This window comes from Molossus molossus, unplaced genomic scaffold (assembly GCF_014108415.1).
Source record: "Molossus molossus isolate mMolMol1 unplaced genomic scaffold, mMolMol1.p scaffold_m16_p_7, whole genome shotgun sequence".
Lineage (NCBI taxonomy): Eukaryota > Metazoa > Chordata > Mammalia > Chiroptera > Molossidae > Molossus > Molossus molossus.
In genome coordinates, this window is record NW_023425401.1 from 9,472,701 (window position 1) to 9,489,620 (window position 16,920).

The 16,920-nt window shown below is 45.7% G+C and overlaps 2 protein-coding genes across 12 annotated transcripts in view; both read left to right on the top strand.

Annotated features, from left to right (window-relative positions):
* The window catches only part of RP9 (RP9 pre-mRNA splicing factor), a 167,758-nt gene extending 152,075 nt beyond the window's left edge, over positions 1-15,683 (top strand). For 3 of the 11 annotated variants that reach the window (XR_004957386.1, XR_004957390.1, XM_036247366.1), the window contains exon 7: positions 13,552-13,644. The gene's annotated coding sequence lies outside the window, so the exon portion shown is untranslated. Of the gene's footprint in view, positions 1-6,045; positions 6,077-8,109; positions 8,203-13,551; positions 13,645-14,446; positions 14,509-15,587 lie in introns of those variants that run through there. The other 8 variants (XR_004957388.1, XM_036247363.1, XR_004957391.1 and 5 more) reach the window with 8 other exon arrangements.
* LOC118620261 (retinitis pigmentosa 9 protein) lies at positions 1,157-16,141 on the top strand. The gene is made up of 6 exons (XM_036247367.1): positions 1,157-1,308; positions 6,046-6,076; positions 8,110-8,239; positions 13,552-13,643; positions 14,447-14,508; positions 15,588-16,141. Exons 1-6 carry the CDS (start codon positions 1,157-1,159, stop codon positions 15,784-15,786), a joined length of 666 nt encoding a protein of 221 aa, XP_036103260.1. The 3' UTR covers positions 15,787-16,141.
* The last annotated feature ends 779 nt before the right edge of the window (positions 16,142-16,920 follow it).

The following is a 16,920-nucleotide window of genomic DNA, read 5'->3' on the forward strand; positions in this document are numbered from 1 at the left end:
TTGCACCTTATTCCAAATGGTGCATATTTTTCTGCAGCCACCCCAGAACACTCATGTATGTTCAGAGTTTGTGTTTTTAGTGGACAATACTGAGCAAACACTGCCTGACTACTTTTCCTTGGTTCTCCCTTTCTAGATTCTGTAGACCCTCTTCCTTCTAAGTTGCATTTTCTTTGCTTCTCAAACATCCTCTTGAGATTGTCTTCTTCTTGACTAGATGGGAATGTCTTGCAAGGTATTTATGGGCCACTTATTGGCCCCGGGAACTTGCATCAACAACTGGATTGGTTCATACACCGATTCTTTTCTCTCAAAGGAAAACCTGATTTCCAAATCCTGGGACACATTCGTGAAAAATCCTTGTATGTCTGTTCATAGTCTTTTGTGTGTTTATTTGGATTTCCTGTAATAAATACGAAAGAGCTCCCCAGATATTTAAAGTATCAATTATATTGAATGCCACATTGGAGGGAAATATCTCCTATGCTATTATTTTTACTTTCTTTGTGGTTTATTCCATCATGTTAAAGCTAAAATAATTATTACAACTTCACACATCAGGTAACACTTTTAAAATACAATCTAGTTAAGCATCTAACACTTCTGCATTCTGGCTCCACGATTTACTAGTTTTGCATCCTTGAGCATGTCACTTAACTCTCTGGGCTCCTCCTATCTACAAAATTAGCTTTAATACATAAAGGTAGTAAGAGAATTTATGTTTTTAGAGATTAACTCAGTTCTTATTAAGGGCTTAGCTCAATGACCAGCACATAAGGGCACTCAGTGTGTATTAGCTCTTCATTTTCTGCTCTCGAAGCTTGTTTACATTTAATAAAAACTGTTTTAACCAGGGATGGATCGCACGCTCTAGAGGTCCCGGGGCAGCAGGAAAGGTCACCCAACCGCCGGCTGTCGCAGCCCTCGGCCGTCGCCAGGGGGCGCGCTCCGATCTCCCGCACCCAGCGGCCGGGCTGCGGCGCTCGGAGCCAGGACAGTAGGCCGCGCCGCGGGGAGGCGGGGATCGCGGCCTCGGCAGGGGCACCGGGCTCAGCCGGCGGGCTGCGGGCGGCGGCGGGAGGGGGCGCTGCGGGACCGGGCGGGCGCGGCGCGGAGAAGTGTCGTCTTCGCCGCCGCCTGAGCCCCGCGGGCCGCGATGTCGTCCCGGCCGGGGCGCGGCGACCCGGGGGCCGGGGGCGCGAGGCGGGCGCGGGAGCCGCCCGAGCAGGAGCTGCAGCGGCGCCGGGAGCAGAAGCGGCGGCGACACGACGCGCAGCAGCTGCAGCAGCTCAAGCACCTGGAGTCCTTGTGAGTCCCCGCCGCCCGGGCTCCTGCGAGGAATGGGCGCCGCGTGGGCGCGTCAGGCGGGGTCCTCGGCGACCCGCGAGGGGGCAGGCGGCCCGGCGGCCGGTACCGATCCCGGGCGGCGCGCACTCGCCTTGCAGCCGCCCCTCGGCGGGAGGGAGGTCAGTGCGCGGCGCCCCGGGGCCGCCTGGGCCAGGAAGGAGCGCAGGCCCCGCCCCCAGGGTGCGGGGCGCTCGCGGGGACGGGGCGTGGGGGGCGCTGCCCCGCGCTGAGCTGCGGCTGCCCACGTGCCGCGCCGGGAGTTCGGCTGAGGGCTCTGTCCGGCGCTCACTCTGGATTTGGGGACTAAATGCACGAGAAGTGCGCTCTGGTCCCTGTCCTTTCAGGGTGTTCAGGTCCAGGGCCCACTGTGAACCGGATACAATCTTTTCATCTTCTGTTACGAAGGGAAGAGAAAACGTAGTCCTGTAAGGTTAGTGCGGAAAGAGAATAAACCCTGGGGTGAGGGACTTGTCCCTAACTATTGGGAAGGTGGCTGTCAGGTAGCAGGGAGTGAAGACTTGCTCTCTAGTCCTGAGGACTTCTACCAGGATTAAGGGTGGAAGCTACAAAGAGGCTGATTCCAGCTCAACGGAAAGAATTAGGACCAGAGACATAAATTCTTGCAGGTGAGTTTGGCCTGATTTAGGAGGCACTGTGCTTCCCCCAGCTCCAGAGGGCTCCAGGAGAGTCCAGGTAACCACTGGGAGGAGGGTAGGTTGTAGAGGAGATTACAACCTCAGGTGGGATGTTGGATTAATGACCTTCCACTTTTCTGTCCTTCTACCATTCTGTAATTAGCTTTAGAAGGCAAACTTAATTTTAAAAGGCTGGTGTTCACTGAGCTATTTAAGAAATCGTTTCTGTTTCAGGTGCTAAGATAATCATGTAAGGAAAGGTGTTCAAAGGTTAAAATGCCTCCTAATTAACCCCTTGGGAGCTTTGACACAAAATGCGGTTCCTTGTTGGAGCCTGGCCTGCTCTCTTCAGTGTGGCCCTTGAGCTGAATGTCACCTGGGTAGGGCAGTGGCTGCGGACAGGGGCCTTGCATTGCTGGCATCCACAGTCCTGGCCCTCGAGGGGCTCTCTGTGCTGCGTCTGCCAAATTAAAGATTTCTTGCCCTGTAAGAAGATAATATTTCTCCCTTCTTCCACAAATTTAGTCTTCTTACTACACAGAGCCAGTGATTACAGTCTGAATGAATTAACATTTGGCTTCACAGATGGTACAAAATAATGAGCCTCCACCAACTTTTTTTATTATTAAGAATTAACTGCAAAGATACATGTAGACTTGTTGAGTGTCAGAGGGCAGAAGCCAACCGAACGCTACCATACTCCCATTTCCAAATCTGTTCTATTTACTAGTCAAATATTACTTTAACCTTTGAGAATTACCTTTTTTTAAATGTTAAATTAATGAATTGTTTAGCCCTAGGAAAAACCATCAACTACCTTCCTTTAAATTTGTGAAAAGGACTTTTCAGGCAATGCCATTGCTAATCATAGATTTCAAATGTGTGGTTCCATCACACTTCTTTTCATCTTGGCAACAACAGTTACATAGTTTTCAGGAATTTGGATTTTAATGTGATTGGCCATATGTTGTTGTTTGTATAATTCCTGTGGCTCAAAGGATGGATTGTTGGGTTTATAACTACTACCAGACTCCCTTTGGTCTCTGTGCATAAGGCGTCCCATTCATGTTTCTAATGAATGGTTGTAGGTGAAACATTTTCCCAATTTATGCAGATTTCCAAAGCTGAGTCAGTGTGATTGCTGAGTAAATCATGCCACCACTTTGTGTTAGAGAATATTGTAAGCATTTGATTTGGAAAAGCACTGTACCACAGCTAGGAAGCTAAGTCTGTTCAGGCCCAGTCGTTCACTGTATAACACTCATGGGGCAGATCCTCCTCTGTCTGCTTAGAAACACTCTGGCATTTGTCCTTTACCACCCAACGAGCTGTTTCTCCCACCTCCTTTGGATGCAGGGTTTGATTTTTGTGATCCTAGTGGTCCAGTCTTGAGCTGCCTCATGAGGCTGCTGAGAACATCAACTTGTCTTCAGTAGACGGGGCCGAAGCCAGCATTGTGGAGTGCCTTTCCCATGTGTGCTGTGGAAAACTTTTTAATGCTGTGAAATATTTACGCCCGAGGAGATTGAGCCTCAGGGGTTAAATAACTTGCCTGAAGTGCACAGCAGTGAGAATGTCAGAATTCAACCAAGGTTTTTTTGTTTTTTTTTTTAGAGAGAGGGGAAGGGAGAGGGAGAGAGAGAGAGAAACATCCATGAGAGTGAACATCTACCGGCTGCCTCCTGCATGCCCCCCACTGGGGGTCAGGCCCACAACCTGGGCATGTGCCCTGACCAGGAATCGAACCAGTGACCTCTAGGTGCATAGTCAACCACAGAGCAACAACAGCCGGGCTCAACGAAGAGTTTTTAATCTCCAAAACCCATGGGGTTTCCACTCTGCCCTGCTTCCCATTCACATTGATTTAGGACTGTAAAATACTCTTGGGGGAATTGGGGGTCTTTTACTCCCAGAAAACAACATCTCCTTTTATTGGGACAGTTATAAAAAGTTACATTGTCACTTCTGAGAATAGCATTTTTGGTTGTTGGTTTTTTTAGAGAGCGGAAGGGAGAGAGAACATGGATGCGCAAAAGAAACATCAGTCGGCTGCCTCCCGCTCGCCCCCTACTGGTGATTGAGCCTGCAGCCCCGCATGTGCCCTGACCGGGAATCTAACTGGGACCTCTCAGTCCTTGGGCGATGCTCGCCAGCCAGCCAGCCGGGCATGAGAGCAGCTTTTATTTTATGTGGCATTTTGGGGGGTGGGGGGATATAACTAGGAATTTCTTATTGTGTTTTTTTTTATTGTATTTATATAAATCTAGACCCACACCATGCACCTACATTTCTGACATCTCTCACTCTGTTTTCTTTTCTTAAAATTTTTTTTTTCTCCTTCATTGATTTTAGAGAGAAAGGAAGGGAGGAGGGAGAGATAGAAACATGGATGAGAGAGAACATCAATTGGCCGCCTCCCACATGCCGTCCACTGGGGATCAGGCCCACAACCTGGGCTTGTGCCCTGACCAGGAATTGAACCAGAGACTCTTGGTACATGGGTTGATGCTTAACCACTGAGCCACACCAGCTGGACGTTTTCTTTTATTTTTTAATTATAGTTGACATATGATGTTAATTTCAGGTGTACAGCACAGTGAGTAAACATTTGTATGCCTTACAAGGTGATCCCCGATAAGTCTAGCACCCATCTGACCTTATATCTAGTTACTACAACGTTACTGACTATATTCCCTATGTTTATATCTTTGGTACACCCTTCTGGTACCTAGCACCGTGCTTGGCGCAAACATTGTTGACTTGCTCCTTCTGCAAGGAAGTTCATGTGCATATAAATGTGAATAGAATGAAAAGTAAAGGTCTCCCCCATTTATGATCCTTAGTTCCCCTCCCTAGAGGCAAGCATGTAACCAGTTTCTTAGGATCCTTCCAGAGATAGGCTCTCTGTCTACTATGTATGTACAGTGTGTGTAAACGACCATGTAGTCTTCTTTCCCATATACACCAATAAAAGCAAACAAAATACACTGTTTTGTTTTGCTCTCTACTTTCTCCTTTTTAAAAAAAAAAAACTTTCATGGACCTTGTCCCATATCAATATCTGATTCACTCTTTTAACATTTATTAATGTTTTGCTAGTGATAAAATTAACACATTTCATGATAGAAAACCTGGAAAATTATCCCTGCTCTCACCGCATAGTTGCTCCCATATTTCCATGTTTCTGGAGTCAAGATACAACTTGAACCCAGCCGCAGTGCCCAGGTGTCCTCAGTAAAATTGCATTGAAGGTGTCCTCAGTGAAATTGCACTGAATGGGCCTGAGATGTTTGGTTTCCTGTATTCTTTCATTCATATATGTGTGTGTGTGTACCTTTTGCCCTTTACGTATTCACAATTAAGCCAAACACCCACACTGTGTGTTTAATAGCCAATAGTGACTAAATAATTTAAAATGAACACAAGCGTTCAGAACAGATTCTCTAGATTTGGAACCCAGAAGTCGTTCACGCTACTCCCGCAGAGTTCCGGAAAGTTCAGATGCCTTGGGAACAGAGATGTGGCTTGTGTCCTGTGGAAAGGGAGGGGGAGCCTCTGGGACCCAGCACCTTCACTCCTTCCCCTCCAGGCCATCCCCTCTGCTTCCCCGACCCCAGCCGCTTAGAGCACTCACTCAGCCCTACCCCACCCTGAGCCTCTGCGGCTCTTCAACACTGAGTAGTGAAGTCATGCTAGGAAAACAACCTGACTATAACCACGGTTTGGAACCATAATTAACTCACGGGTCTTCTTACTTCACATTTTCCCTGTCGTCTCTTGCTTTCCCTTCTTCCAAAAATAAAATAAAATTCTTGTTCTAAGACACCAAGGGAGTTACAGTTTCATTGGATTTAAGTTCTACATCTCAGCAGGACGCAGTATTTGTATGTGATCCCTTGAGTGATGGGCTTGCTGTATTAACTATTTTAGATATAACGTACTTTTAGGTTTTTATAAAAAATGTCCTTTCTATTTTAGCCGACAATTGCTTTTTGCTCATTAAAATGTTATGTTGTTGTTGACATTGTTGATGATGGGTTGTTGGTTTTCTTTCCTTTTCTAGTTATGAAAAACCTCCTCCTGGGCTCATCAAGGTCAGTGTGAAGTTTGCCCTTTCCATTGTTCTCTTAGACACTTCTGAGTCAGTGCTCGGTAACTTGTGGAAAACAGCTGCATGAGGGTATTTTTTGGTTTGTTTTTTGTTTTTCTTTGTTGATTTCAGAGAGAGAAAGGGAGAGGGAGAGAGAAACAGAAACATCAATGAGAGAGAACATCGATGGGCCACCTCCTGCATGCCTCCCACTGGGGATCGGGGCCACAACCTGGGCATGTGCCTTGACCGGGAATCAAACCAGAGACCTCTTGGTGCAGGGTCGATGCTCAACCACTGGGCCACACCAGCCGGGCTGCATGAGGTGTCGAACCTCCTTTGGTGATCACCCTCTTCTTCCCGCGGGTGCCAGTCAGACACTTCGGGCCTTGGCACAGCCTGTGCCTTTGCAGAAATGTCAGCAGCCGGTGTCTGTCCCCTGGGAAACCGAGGCGGGCCCACGCGTGCTCCTCAGCCCTCTCTCCCTTCTCTCGCTCCCCGAAAGCTCTTTGCTGCCCGGTGCTGACTCCGTCTCTGGTGCTGGTTCCTTGGATGTCATCAGCTCAGAGAACAGGGATCTCTGGGGAGACCTGGAGACCATCCAGCCTGTGTTCCCTGGTGCAGGAGCCCCTCCAGCCCCCGGCCAGTGTCTCTTTCTCTGGGGGAGTGAGACTTAGGCGTGCTTAAAGGTCAAAGCATCCTTTTCCATTTATTTTTTTAAAATATGTTTTTATTGCCCTGGCCAGTTTGGCTCAGCAGTTGGAGCGTTGGCCTGCGGACCAGAGAGTCCCAGGTTCGGTTCCCGCTAGGGGCATGTACCACCCCCCCCCAAAAAAGTTTTTATTGAGTTTTTTTTTTAGAGAGAGAGGTGGAAACATCTCTGTGAGAGAGAAACATCAATTGGCTGCCTCCTGCACGCCCTCCCCCGGGGATCAAGCCTACAACCTGGGCATGTGCCCTGACTGGGAATTGAACCAGCGACCTTTTGGTGCCCAGGATGATGCTCGAGCAACTGAGCCACACTAGCCAGGGACAGTCTTTTCCATTGAAAGATTTAAACTTTCAATTTTAGAACAAGGTTATGTAAATTTAATATTTGTGGAAACTGTGGGGGAAGGGTCCCTAATTATAACTGTAGTTACTCAGTAACTGCATATCAGAGATATAGCATGTGTGTAACTAGAAAACATGGCCTTCGAGGCATAATAAGCTATTTTATTGCAACATACCATTTTTTAAATTCCAGATAGCCACCCTGGCCGGTTTGGCTCAGCGGTTAGAGCGTCCGCCTGCGGTCCGGAGAGACCCGGGTTCGGTTTCCGCTAAGGGCATGTACCTCGGTTGCAGTTTGTCCCCGGCCCTGGTTGGTCGTGCGGGTGGCAGCCACTCGATGTGTCCCTTTCACATCGATGTTTCTCTCTCTCTCTCTGTTCCTCTCTCTCCCTCCCACTCTGTACAAAAAATGGAAAAATGTCCTCGGGTGAGGATAAAAAAAAAAAAAAAATTCCAGATAGCCTTGTTTAATTTTTTTTTTTAACTTTCATTTATTGATTTGAAAGAGAGAGAGATTGATTTGTTGCTCTACTTATTTATGCATTCATCGGTTGATTCTTGTATGTGCTCTGACCGGAGATCCAACCTGCAACTTTGGCGTATTGGGGGTGCCTTGTTTAATTCTTATTCCTTGCCTCATTCCACAAAGAAATTGAGGAGTAAACCCCCCCCCTTTTTTTATAATCTTAGAATCTAGTACACATTGTAATTTAAAGCTCAGATCATTCCTGTGTGAAGGACAGATTTCTGTGCTGCTTCACTAGTAACTTTTCTCCAGAAACAGCCACTTCGTGTTGCGATCCAGTTGTGCTGGTCCATTTATTTCCATGTTTCCGTCAGGGCTCACTTATCCCTCCGGTTCTGCAGAGGGGAACTCATGAGGCCTTGGGCCCCCCCAGAGAGCCAGGCGGCCGAGTTCTGAGGCAGGTGGAGAGAACACAGTGCTTTCCTGCCGCAGTGTTTACACGCTGTTCCCCTTTCTAGGAAGATGAGACTAAGCCGGAAGACTGTATACCAGATGTACCAGGCAACGAACATGCCAGGGAGTTCCTGGCCCACGCGCCAACGAAAGGACTCTGGATGCCCCTGGGGAAGGAGGTCAAAGTGATGCAGTGTGAGTGCAAGTGCGTCAGGCGCCTGACCACGTCCGGTCACACAGGGTCACAGGCGGGCGGGCTCCTCTCCCGCACTGGGCTCGTCCCGGCACAGGGAGGCTGGGGGCGCGGCCCGATCTGTGCTGCGTAGATGCGGAAACCAGCTTGCAGTGTCAGGACGTGGTCCCGGGTTCGAGGTGGAGCAGAGGTGTGACTCCAGGGCTTCTGCCTCCGAGTGCAGTGGCCTTTCCACAGGACAGTGGCCGCCTGGGGAGTACAGTCTTGGTGATATTCCTGCAACAGAAAGGACCTCCCATGATGGAAATGCCCTGGAGGGCGGGATGCGTTGGAGGCAGGTCCCTTTGGTCTCGCCTGGGTCAGTCACCCTCCATCAGCGGTGGGAGGTTTTGTCCATGTAGCCGAGAGGAGCTGCAGGCCACAGGGGTGGTCTGGGTCCTGTAGAACTCTGCATGCCCCGCCCCCCATCTCCCCGCTCAGGGCAGCACAAGGTGGCATTTGAGGACAGGGTACCGCAGTCTTTTAAAAACATTTGTTTGTACAAAGAGTCTTCATGTATATAATTAAAATAACTGCCCTCCAGCCTCTTTTCCTCCATTCCCACCTGAAGCCCTTTTGTTGGTTATTTTGGCATTCATCATCTTCTCCCTAAAGATTATGCTTGTATTGTATTGATTTTTAGGTTTAGGCATTATCTGTTGACATTGTACAAAAGGAGGTGAGAATTTAGCTCTCACTACACATGCGCCCTTATCATATTATATCTCATCTGCCCGAGAATCGTTTTATTATAATTTTGGTTTGATAAGTCTTTGGTATTTGTTTTCTTATTATTATATTCAGAGCTGAGTCATATAGTAAACTGATTACTTTCCTTCCATGCGTTCTGATTAATACTCTCAGCTCCCTCAGAATTAATAGTTACCTTGTTTTTTTGTTTTGTTTATGGTGTGTGTGTTTGTTCATTTGCTACTGTTATTACTGTTGTTTTATTTCCATTTACTGATTTCTGTTTCTACCTGAAATTGTTCCCAAGCTTGAATCCTAAGACCTTCAAATGCTTGGAGTATTGTGTCAGCTTCATCTTTCTGAAAATGGTTGCTACCATGCGGATCGTCCTGGGCTCTCCCTTCACCGTGTGCTACACATTGAATGTTTATGTGCCCCCTGACTCTCAGTGGGATGGTACTTGGAGACGGGGTGTTTGAGAAATAATTCAGATTAGTTGAAGTAATAAGGGTGGCTCTCCTGATGTGATTAGTTTCTTTTAAAAGAAGCAAAACTGACCTGGCCGGTTTGGCTCAGTGGTTGGAGCGTCGGCCTGCGGTACAGAGAGACCCTGGTTCGGTTCCCGCTAAGGGCACGTACCTCGGTTGCAGTTTGTCCCCGGCCCTGGTTGGTCGTGCGGGTGGCAGCCACTCGATGTGTCCCTTCACATCGATGTTTCTCTCTCTCTCTTCCTCTCTCTCCCTCCCGCTCTATCTGAACAAAAAATGGAAAAAATGTCCTCGGTGAGGATAAAAAAAAAAAAGCAAAACCAGAGAGCATGCTCCCTGTCTCCACTGTGAGGACACAGCTGTCCGCCAGCCAGGAGGAAAGCAGTAGAGCTGACACTCAGCCCGTGGACGCCCACCTCCAGCACTGTGAGAAAATGACTGTGGAGCCCGAGCAGACTCAGAGGTGTCGTCCTGCAGCTTCCCTCAGCCTCGTCCTGTTTCCTGCGTGCCGAGTCCCCCTTGTTGTTGTAGTCTCTCGCGACGGCGGCAGATCCTCCCGCAGCTTCCTTCCGCACGGGTTTGTAGGAGATACATCTTTCAAGACCTTAATTTACTGGAAACATCTTTACTTTACAGATGTTTTCATTTGCCAGGGTATAGAATGCTAGGTTAAAAATGAGTGTTCCTGATATGATTTTATACGTAGAAAAACCTAATGATGCTACAAAAAAAATTTTTTTTGGAACTGATAAGTGAATTTGGTACAGTAGCAGGATACAAAGTCAACGCACAACAGTCAGTTGCATTTCTATACACTGACAGTGAGCAATCTGAAAAGGAACCTATAAAAACGATTTCATTTACAAGAACATAAAAAATACTTAGGAATTAATCACGGAGATGAGAAACTTACACAGTGAAAACTACAAAGCATTGCTGAAACTAATTAAAAACAACGTAAATAAATGGCAACACACACATGTTCATGGATTGGAAGACTTAATATTGCTAAGATGTCAGTACTACCCAAAGTGATCTCCAGATTTCATAATTACTATGAAAATCCCAATGTCATTTTTTGCAGAAATGGAAAACCCCATCCTAAAATTCATATGGAATCTCAAGGGACCCCAAATAGCCCAAAGAATCTTGGGAAAAAGAACAAAGCTGGAGGACTCAGAATTTACTACAAATTTACAGTAATCAAAACAATGAGGTGCTGGTATAAAACAGACATATAGACCAATGGGACAGACTGGAGAGCACAGAAACATCGCCCTACTGGTATGGTCAAATGATTTTTCACAAGAGTGCCAAGACCATACAGTGGGAACAGGACAGACTTACTGACAAGCAGTGCAGGGAAAACTGGATATCCATATGCAAAAGAATGAAGTTGGACCTTATCTAATATATACAAAAACTAACTCTAAATGGATCCAAGACTTAAATGTATTTAAGACCTAAAACTATAAAACTCATAGAAGAAAACCTAGAGCAAATCTATACAAACCTGGATTTGGCAATGACTTCTTGGATAAAACACCAAAGGCACAGGAACCAAAAGTAAAAATAGACAAATATGACTTCTGAAAAATTAAAAATTTTGTGAATAAAAGATATTATCAATAGCATAAAAAGGCAACCAACAGAACGGGAGAAAATATTTCCAAATCATATATCAGATAAAGAACTATATCCAGAATGCAGAGGGAACTCCTAACTCAACAAGGAAACAACCCAATTAAAATTTGGCATAGGACTTGAATAGACATTTTTCCAAAGAAGATATGTATACAAATGACCAATAAGCCTGTGGAAACATGCTCAACATTACTAATTATTAGGGAAATGCAAATCAAATCCACAATGAGATACTTCCTCATACCCATTAGGATGGCTAGTATAAGAAAATAAATAGCCCTGGCCGGTTTGGCTCAGCAGTTAGAGTGTTGGCCTGAGGACCAAAAAGGTTTCAGGTTCGATTCTGGTCAAGGGCTTGTACCTGGGTTGCAGTTCGATCCCCAGACCTGGCTGGGGTTTTACAGGAGGCAACCAATTGATGTGTCTCTCTCACATCAGTGTTTCTCTCTCTCTCTCTAAAAATCAGTGGATTAAAAAATAAAAATAAATAAATGATGGCAAGGATGTGGAAGAATTGGAACCTTTGTGCACTGTTGGCGGGAATGTAAACTGGTGCAGCTGCTAAAGGAAAAAGTATTGTGGTTCTTCAAAAAATTAAAAATAAAATGACCATGTGATCCAGCAACTCTGCTTCTGGGTAGATACCAAAGCAATTGAAAGTAGGGTCTTATGGAGCTATTTGGACGCCATGTTCATAGCAACCTTATTCACAGTAGCCAAAACGTAGAAGCAGCCTGTGTCCATCAATGGATGAATGGATAAACAAAATATAGAATAGACATGCCATGAAATATTATGTAGCCTTAAAAAGGAAGAAAATTCTGATATGCTATCACATGGATGAACCCTGAGGATAGTATGCTGAGTGTCATTCACAAAAAAGACAAATACTGTATGATTTCACTTATGTGAGGTATTTCGGGTAATCACAGTCATAGAGATAGAAAATAGAATAGTGATTGCTGCCTATTCACTGGGGTGGGGTGGGCAACGGGGAATTATTGTTTGATGAGACTACAGAGTGCCAGTTAGGAAGAGTCGTGGAGATGGATGGTGGTGATGGTAAATTTTGTGTGTACGGACATACCTTGTTTTATTGGCACTTGCTTTATTATGCATCACAAATGTTGTGTTACATATTGAAGGCAAGACCCTCCACCAGCAAAAAGATTACGGCTTGCTTTATCAGTACCCACTTCATTGTGAAGGTCTGGAACCGAACCCACAAGACCTCCGAGGTCTGCTTCTTCCACTTATTTGTTGGTTGATTCTTGTATGTGTCCTGACCGGGGATCAAACCCACAACCTTGGTGTATCAGGACAAAGCTCTAACCAACTGAGCTACTGCTACAGCCTTTTTTTTTCAAGTTTGAAAATCATGACTCTGTTTGATGAGGTGGTTAGTTGCATTTTACTTATCATTTTATAGTCATTTGCACTGACTTGGAAAATGAGATTGTTTGGGTCGGGACCAGAGCCAGTTTTACCAAGTGTAAATGAAGTTTACGCTTCAGGGCACCTCAGTTGTGCTTCAGTGCTGAAATGGTCATGTGATTGTGTAACATTTGCCAAGGCAAGGTATTTTTTTTCCTATAGAGCCCCCTGCCTCCCAGGCCCCACAGAACTTGACCTCAGCTCAGACATGATAAAAAACATGTATACTATACATACTTTCATTCATTTTATTGGTTGTAATGTTATCTAGAACAGTAGTTTTTAAACTTTAATATGTATACAAATCACCAATAAATCTTCTGAAATGCAAGTGTGTGCCAGTATTTATGGAGGAAGCCTACTAGTATGCATTTATTTATTTATTTTTTAATCCTCACCCGAGGAGATATTTTTTCGTTTTTTGTTCAGATAGAGTGGGAGTGGGGGAGAGAGAGAGAGAGAAACATCGACATGAAAGGGACACATCGAGTGGCTGCCACCCGCACGACCAACCAGGGCCGGGGACAAACTGCAACCGAGGTACATGCCCTTAGCGGGAACCGTACCCCAGTCTCTCTGGACCGCAGGTCGACGCTCCAACCGCTGAGCCAAACCAGCCAGGGTGCATTTATTACTTTTTAAAGTATGTTTTTATTGATTTTTTTTAGACAGAGAGGAAGGGGGAGAGAGAAACGTCAATGTGATCGATCAGCTGCCTCCTGCATGCTCCCTTCTGGGGATCGAGCCTGTAACCTGGGCATGTGTCCTGACCCAGAATCGAACTGGGACCTCTCAGTCCATGGGAGGACTTTCGGTCCACTGAGCCACACCAGCCAAGCTGCATTTCTAACAATCTCACTTGTTGTCAATTTTCTAGGATCTTAATCGTTCATTCACTGATTGTATTTGCTTTTAGAATTGGAGTTTAATGAAGAAAAACCTTAATGCGATCTACTGATTATCTTCATTAAGTGAAATTGTTATCTTACAAAAATATTTCCTTTTTTCTTTATTTTTAGGTTGGCGCTGTAAACGGTATGGTCACCGAACAGGCGACAAAGAATGCCCTTTTTTTATCAAAGGCAACCAAAAGTTAGAGCAGTTCAGAGTAGTAAGTAGAACCCCACCATGTGAATTTCCATTTATTAGAGATAGTGACCATCAGTGAAACAGGCAGTGATGGGTGCCCTGGAGATTCTCATAAAGTACAGCCCCAGAAATTTCGGCCAAAGTTCTCGTGTTAACTACATCTCCGTTGAATTACATTTGTATGACAGATTAATGCATTAACAAAAAGCTAACTTCTTATTAAAGTGGTACTTGCATATACATTGAGAATAATGCTGCTTTTTCTGAAGCAGATATTGTAATTTATTCAATTCTCTCTCTTTTTTAATGTTTGGTTCTGAGAGAGAGAAAGAGTGGGGGAGGGGGGAGAAACATGGATCTGTTGCCTCCTATCCTCAAACCCTAAACCTGAGTATGTGCTCTGACTAGGAATGGACCCCATGACCCTTTGGTGCACAGGACAATGCTCTAACCAGCTGAGCCACACTGGCCAGGTTTTATTTTATTTTATTAAATATTATCTCACCTATCCATATGGAACAAGGAGAATTACCTTAATATTTCTACTTTGAATAGTATTTTATGATTCTGCCAGGGTTTATTTCCTTATAAAGGATATTTAAATTATATCCTGTGTATATACTTTTCAATCTTATATTATTTTCTAATTGGAAAATCCTCTCACAGCCTCAGTGAGTTTGCAGTGATGTTGACCCTTAGGAAGAATTAGAACATGTTAAACAAAAACCAAACTGGAAACCAGTTTTAGTAACAGAGAGAGGTGGTATTTACTTCACTAATGGTCCATGGAGTCTAACCCAGTGTTAACCTTCTCTAACCCTCCAGGCACATGAAGATCCCATGTATGACATCATACGAGAGAATAAAAGACATGAAAAGGATATAAGGTGAGGTTGTCCTGATGATAATAATGCCCCCTTAGTTTTAAGTTATGTTAAGTTGGAAACCACTCCATCACTAGAGAAGCACTTTAATAAATATGGTGCCTCAGTTGTGCAATACTTGGAGGACAGGAGTGAGTGATCACTGAAAAGGCCGGTGTGCGGGACTGAGCAGGTCCCCCTGTTCCCCCCGGGTTCACCGAGAGCAGTGGGTGTGGCCTGGCCAGCTCACACCGCCCTGGTTGATGTCGGCAGCCCACGCCGTGGTGTCTGGTTCTACTGTATGATTGGTTCTCTTTCATATGATTTAGTTTATCTTCTCCAATGTGTTAGGGATCTGAGCTATTGTTAAAAATTATTCTTAGACATGAATAGAGACAGAGTGAAACAACAGGTTTTTATTTTTTCAAATTAGTGGTCTTGGGTTATAATTGTTGAGGAGATAGATTACTCAATGTGGATCTATTACAAGTTATAATAGTAGGGACTACAGAACATGCAGGCACACCCCCTCCTTGGGGTATGCCCACTCGAATCTCCTTTCTGAGTGAATTTTATTTCTCCTAAACTCTAAGGGACCTCACGAGACTTGCAGCCAGGGGAACAGTGGGCAGCAGCAGCTCGTCCTGGGCTGACCCCTAGCCTGTCTCCAAGGCCCCTTTCCTCCGACTCTGCAGTGAGCTGGAGCAGCCCCACCCGGGCTCACTTCTTCCCTGTCGGGCTCCTAGAGCCGAAGCAGCCCACCCGGACTCTCCCGGTGCTGCTATCCTGGGCCCTTCCCTGTTTCACTGTCCCCCGCTTTAATAAATGTTCTCTCAATATTAAAAAAAAGATAAAATAAAACATACAGAAGTATTTAGGACAATGAAAAGGATACACAATGGTTGTACACTGGGTACAATCCTGCATAGTAGGCGTGGATGTGGACAGGCATGGGGGCCACATGCAAAAGGAAAAATAAGTGCTATGCTGACTGAGGTGATCGTGTGTGACTCTTTTTACCCTCACTACTAAGCGTCTATCTAAAACAATGTTTTAAAGCTAAGTGATGGCGTGTGGCTCTGTGCCCGATCTTATCTGTTCAGGATACAACAGTTAAAGCAGTTACTGGAGGATTCCACCTCCGACGACGACGGGAGCAGCTCCAGTGCCTCAGAATGTAAGGAGAGACACAAGAAAAGGAAGAAGAAAGAAAAGCATAAGAAAAAGAAGAAAGAGAAGAAAAAGAAGAAGAAACGAAAGCATAAGTCTTCCAAATCAAACGAGAGCTCGGACTCGGACTGACAGGAGCTCGGCTTGGTCAGTGTTCCCGTCTCAACTCAAACACTGTGGCCAACGAGCAGAGGACTGTGGGATTGGAGAGGACCTGAGAGGCCACAGCAAGGAGGAGATCTGCTGTCACAGGTGTGACTTCTCACCTGCCTTCCAGTGACGGTGTGACCACCAGAGAGGGGTGTGTCTTCCCAGGTGCCAGCTCTGGACAGTGGCCGACGTCCAGCAGGAAAGCTCTTCCCGGTGTCCTGCTGCTACTGCTCACTGGGGTTGTGATGCCCTAGAAATGCCGGGGTGGCCGGACTAAGGGAGCTCTGAGGACACTCCTCCAGGTGCTGTCACCTCCACAGCGAGGCTGCTTCATTCCCAGACTTCAGGTTGACTTCTCTGTTGTTGAAGATAATAAAAGCTCATTATTTATTTTTCAAATCTCTTTATTTTTATTTCTGAATAGTACATTCATGTATTCAAAATGTAAAAGGTACCTAAGGTTTTATTATGAAAAACCACCCTCTCCCCGGACTATTCACTTCCCTTCGCCAATGGCTAACAATGTTGCCAGAGTTTTGTGAAGCCATCCAGAAATATTTCATGCATCATAAGCAAATGTGGGTTTTCTTCCTCTTCCTCCCTCCCTCCCTCCCTCCCTCCCTCCCTTCCTTCCTTCCTTCCTTCTTTCAACATAAATGCTAGCATGCTATCCACATTTGTTGGCACGATTTTCTTTTTTTTTAATCCTCACCCGAGGACATTTTTCCATTTTTTGTTCAGACAGAGTGGGAGGGAGAGAGAGGAAGAGAGAGAGAGAAACATCGACATGAAAGGGACACATCGAGTGGCTGCCACCCGCACGACCAACCAGGGCCGGTAACAAACTGCAACCGAGATACGCGCCCTTAGCGGGAACCGAACCCGGGTCTCTCTGGACCGCAGGCCGACACTCTAACCGCTGAGCCAGACCGGCCAGGGCTGATTTTCATTTTTTAAATCAACAATGTAAAGTATGTTGGACCTTGCTGCTCATGAAAAGCCTGTTTGGTTTGTTTTGTTACAGATGTTTCTGCTTTTTTTCCCCATTGACACCCTCCTCCCAATCCCCCCAACCCCATACCCGGCTTTGTTGTCTGTGTCCATCGGTTATGCGTA

Coding starts and splice junctions, on each gene's coding strand:
- LOC118620261 (XM_036247367.1), top strand. CDS start 1,157: ATGTCGTCCCGGCCGGGGCGCGGCGACCCGGGGGCCGGGGGCGCGAGG. Junction 6,077..8,109: donor CTCCTCCTGGGCTCATCAAG/GTCAGTGTGAAG, acceptor TCCCCTTTCTAG/GAAGATGAGACTAAGCCGGA. Junction 8,240..13,551: donor GGAGGTCAAAGTGATGCAGT/GTGAGTGCAAGT, acceptor CTTTATTTTTAG/GTTGGCGCTGTAAACGGTAT.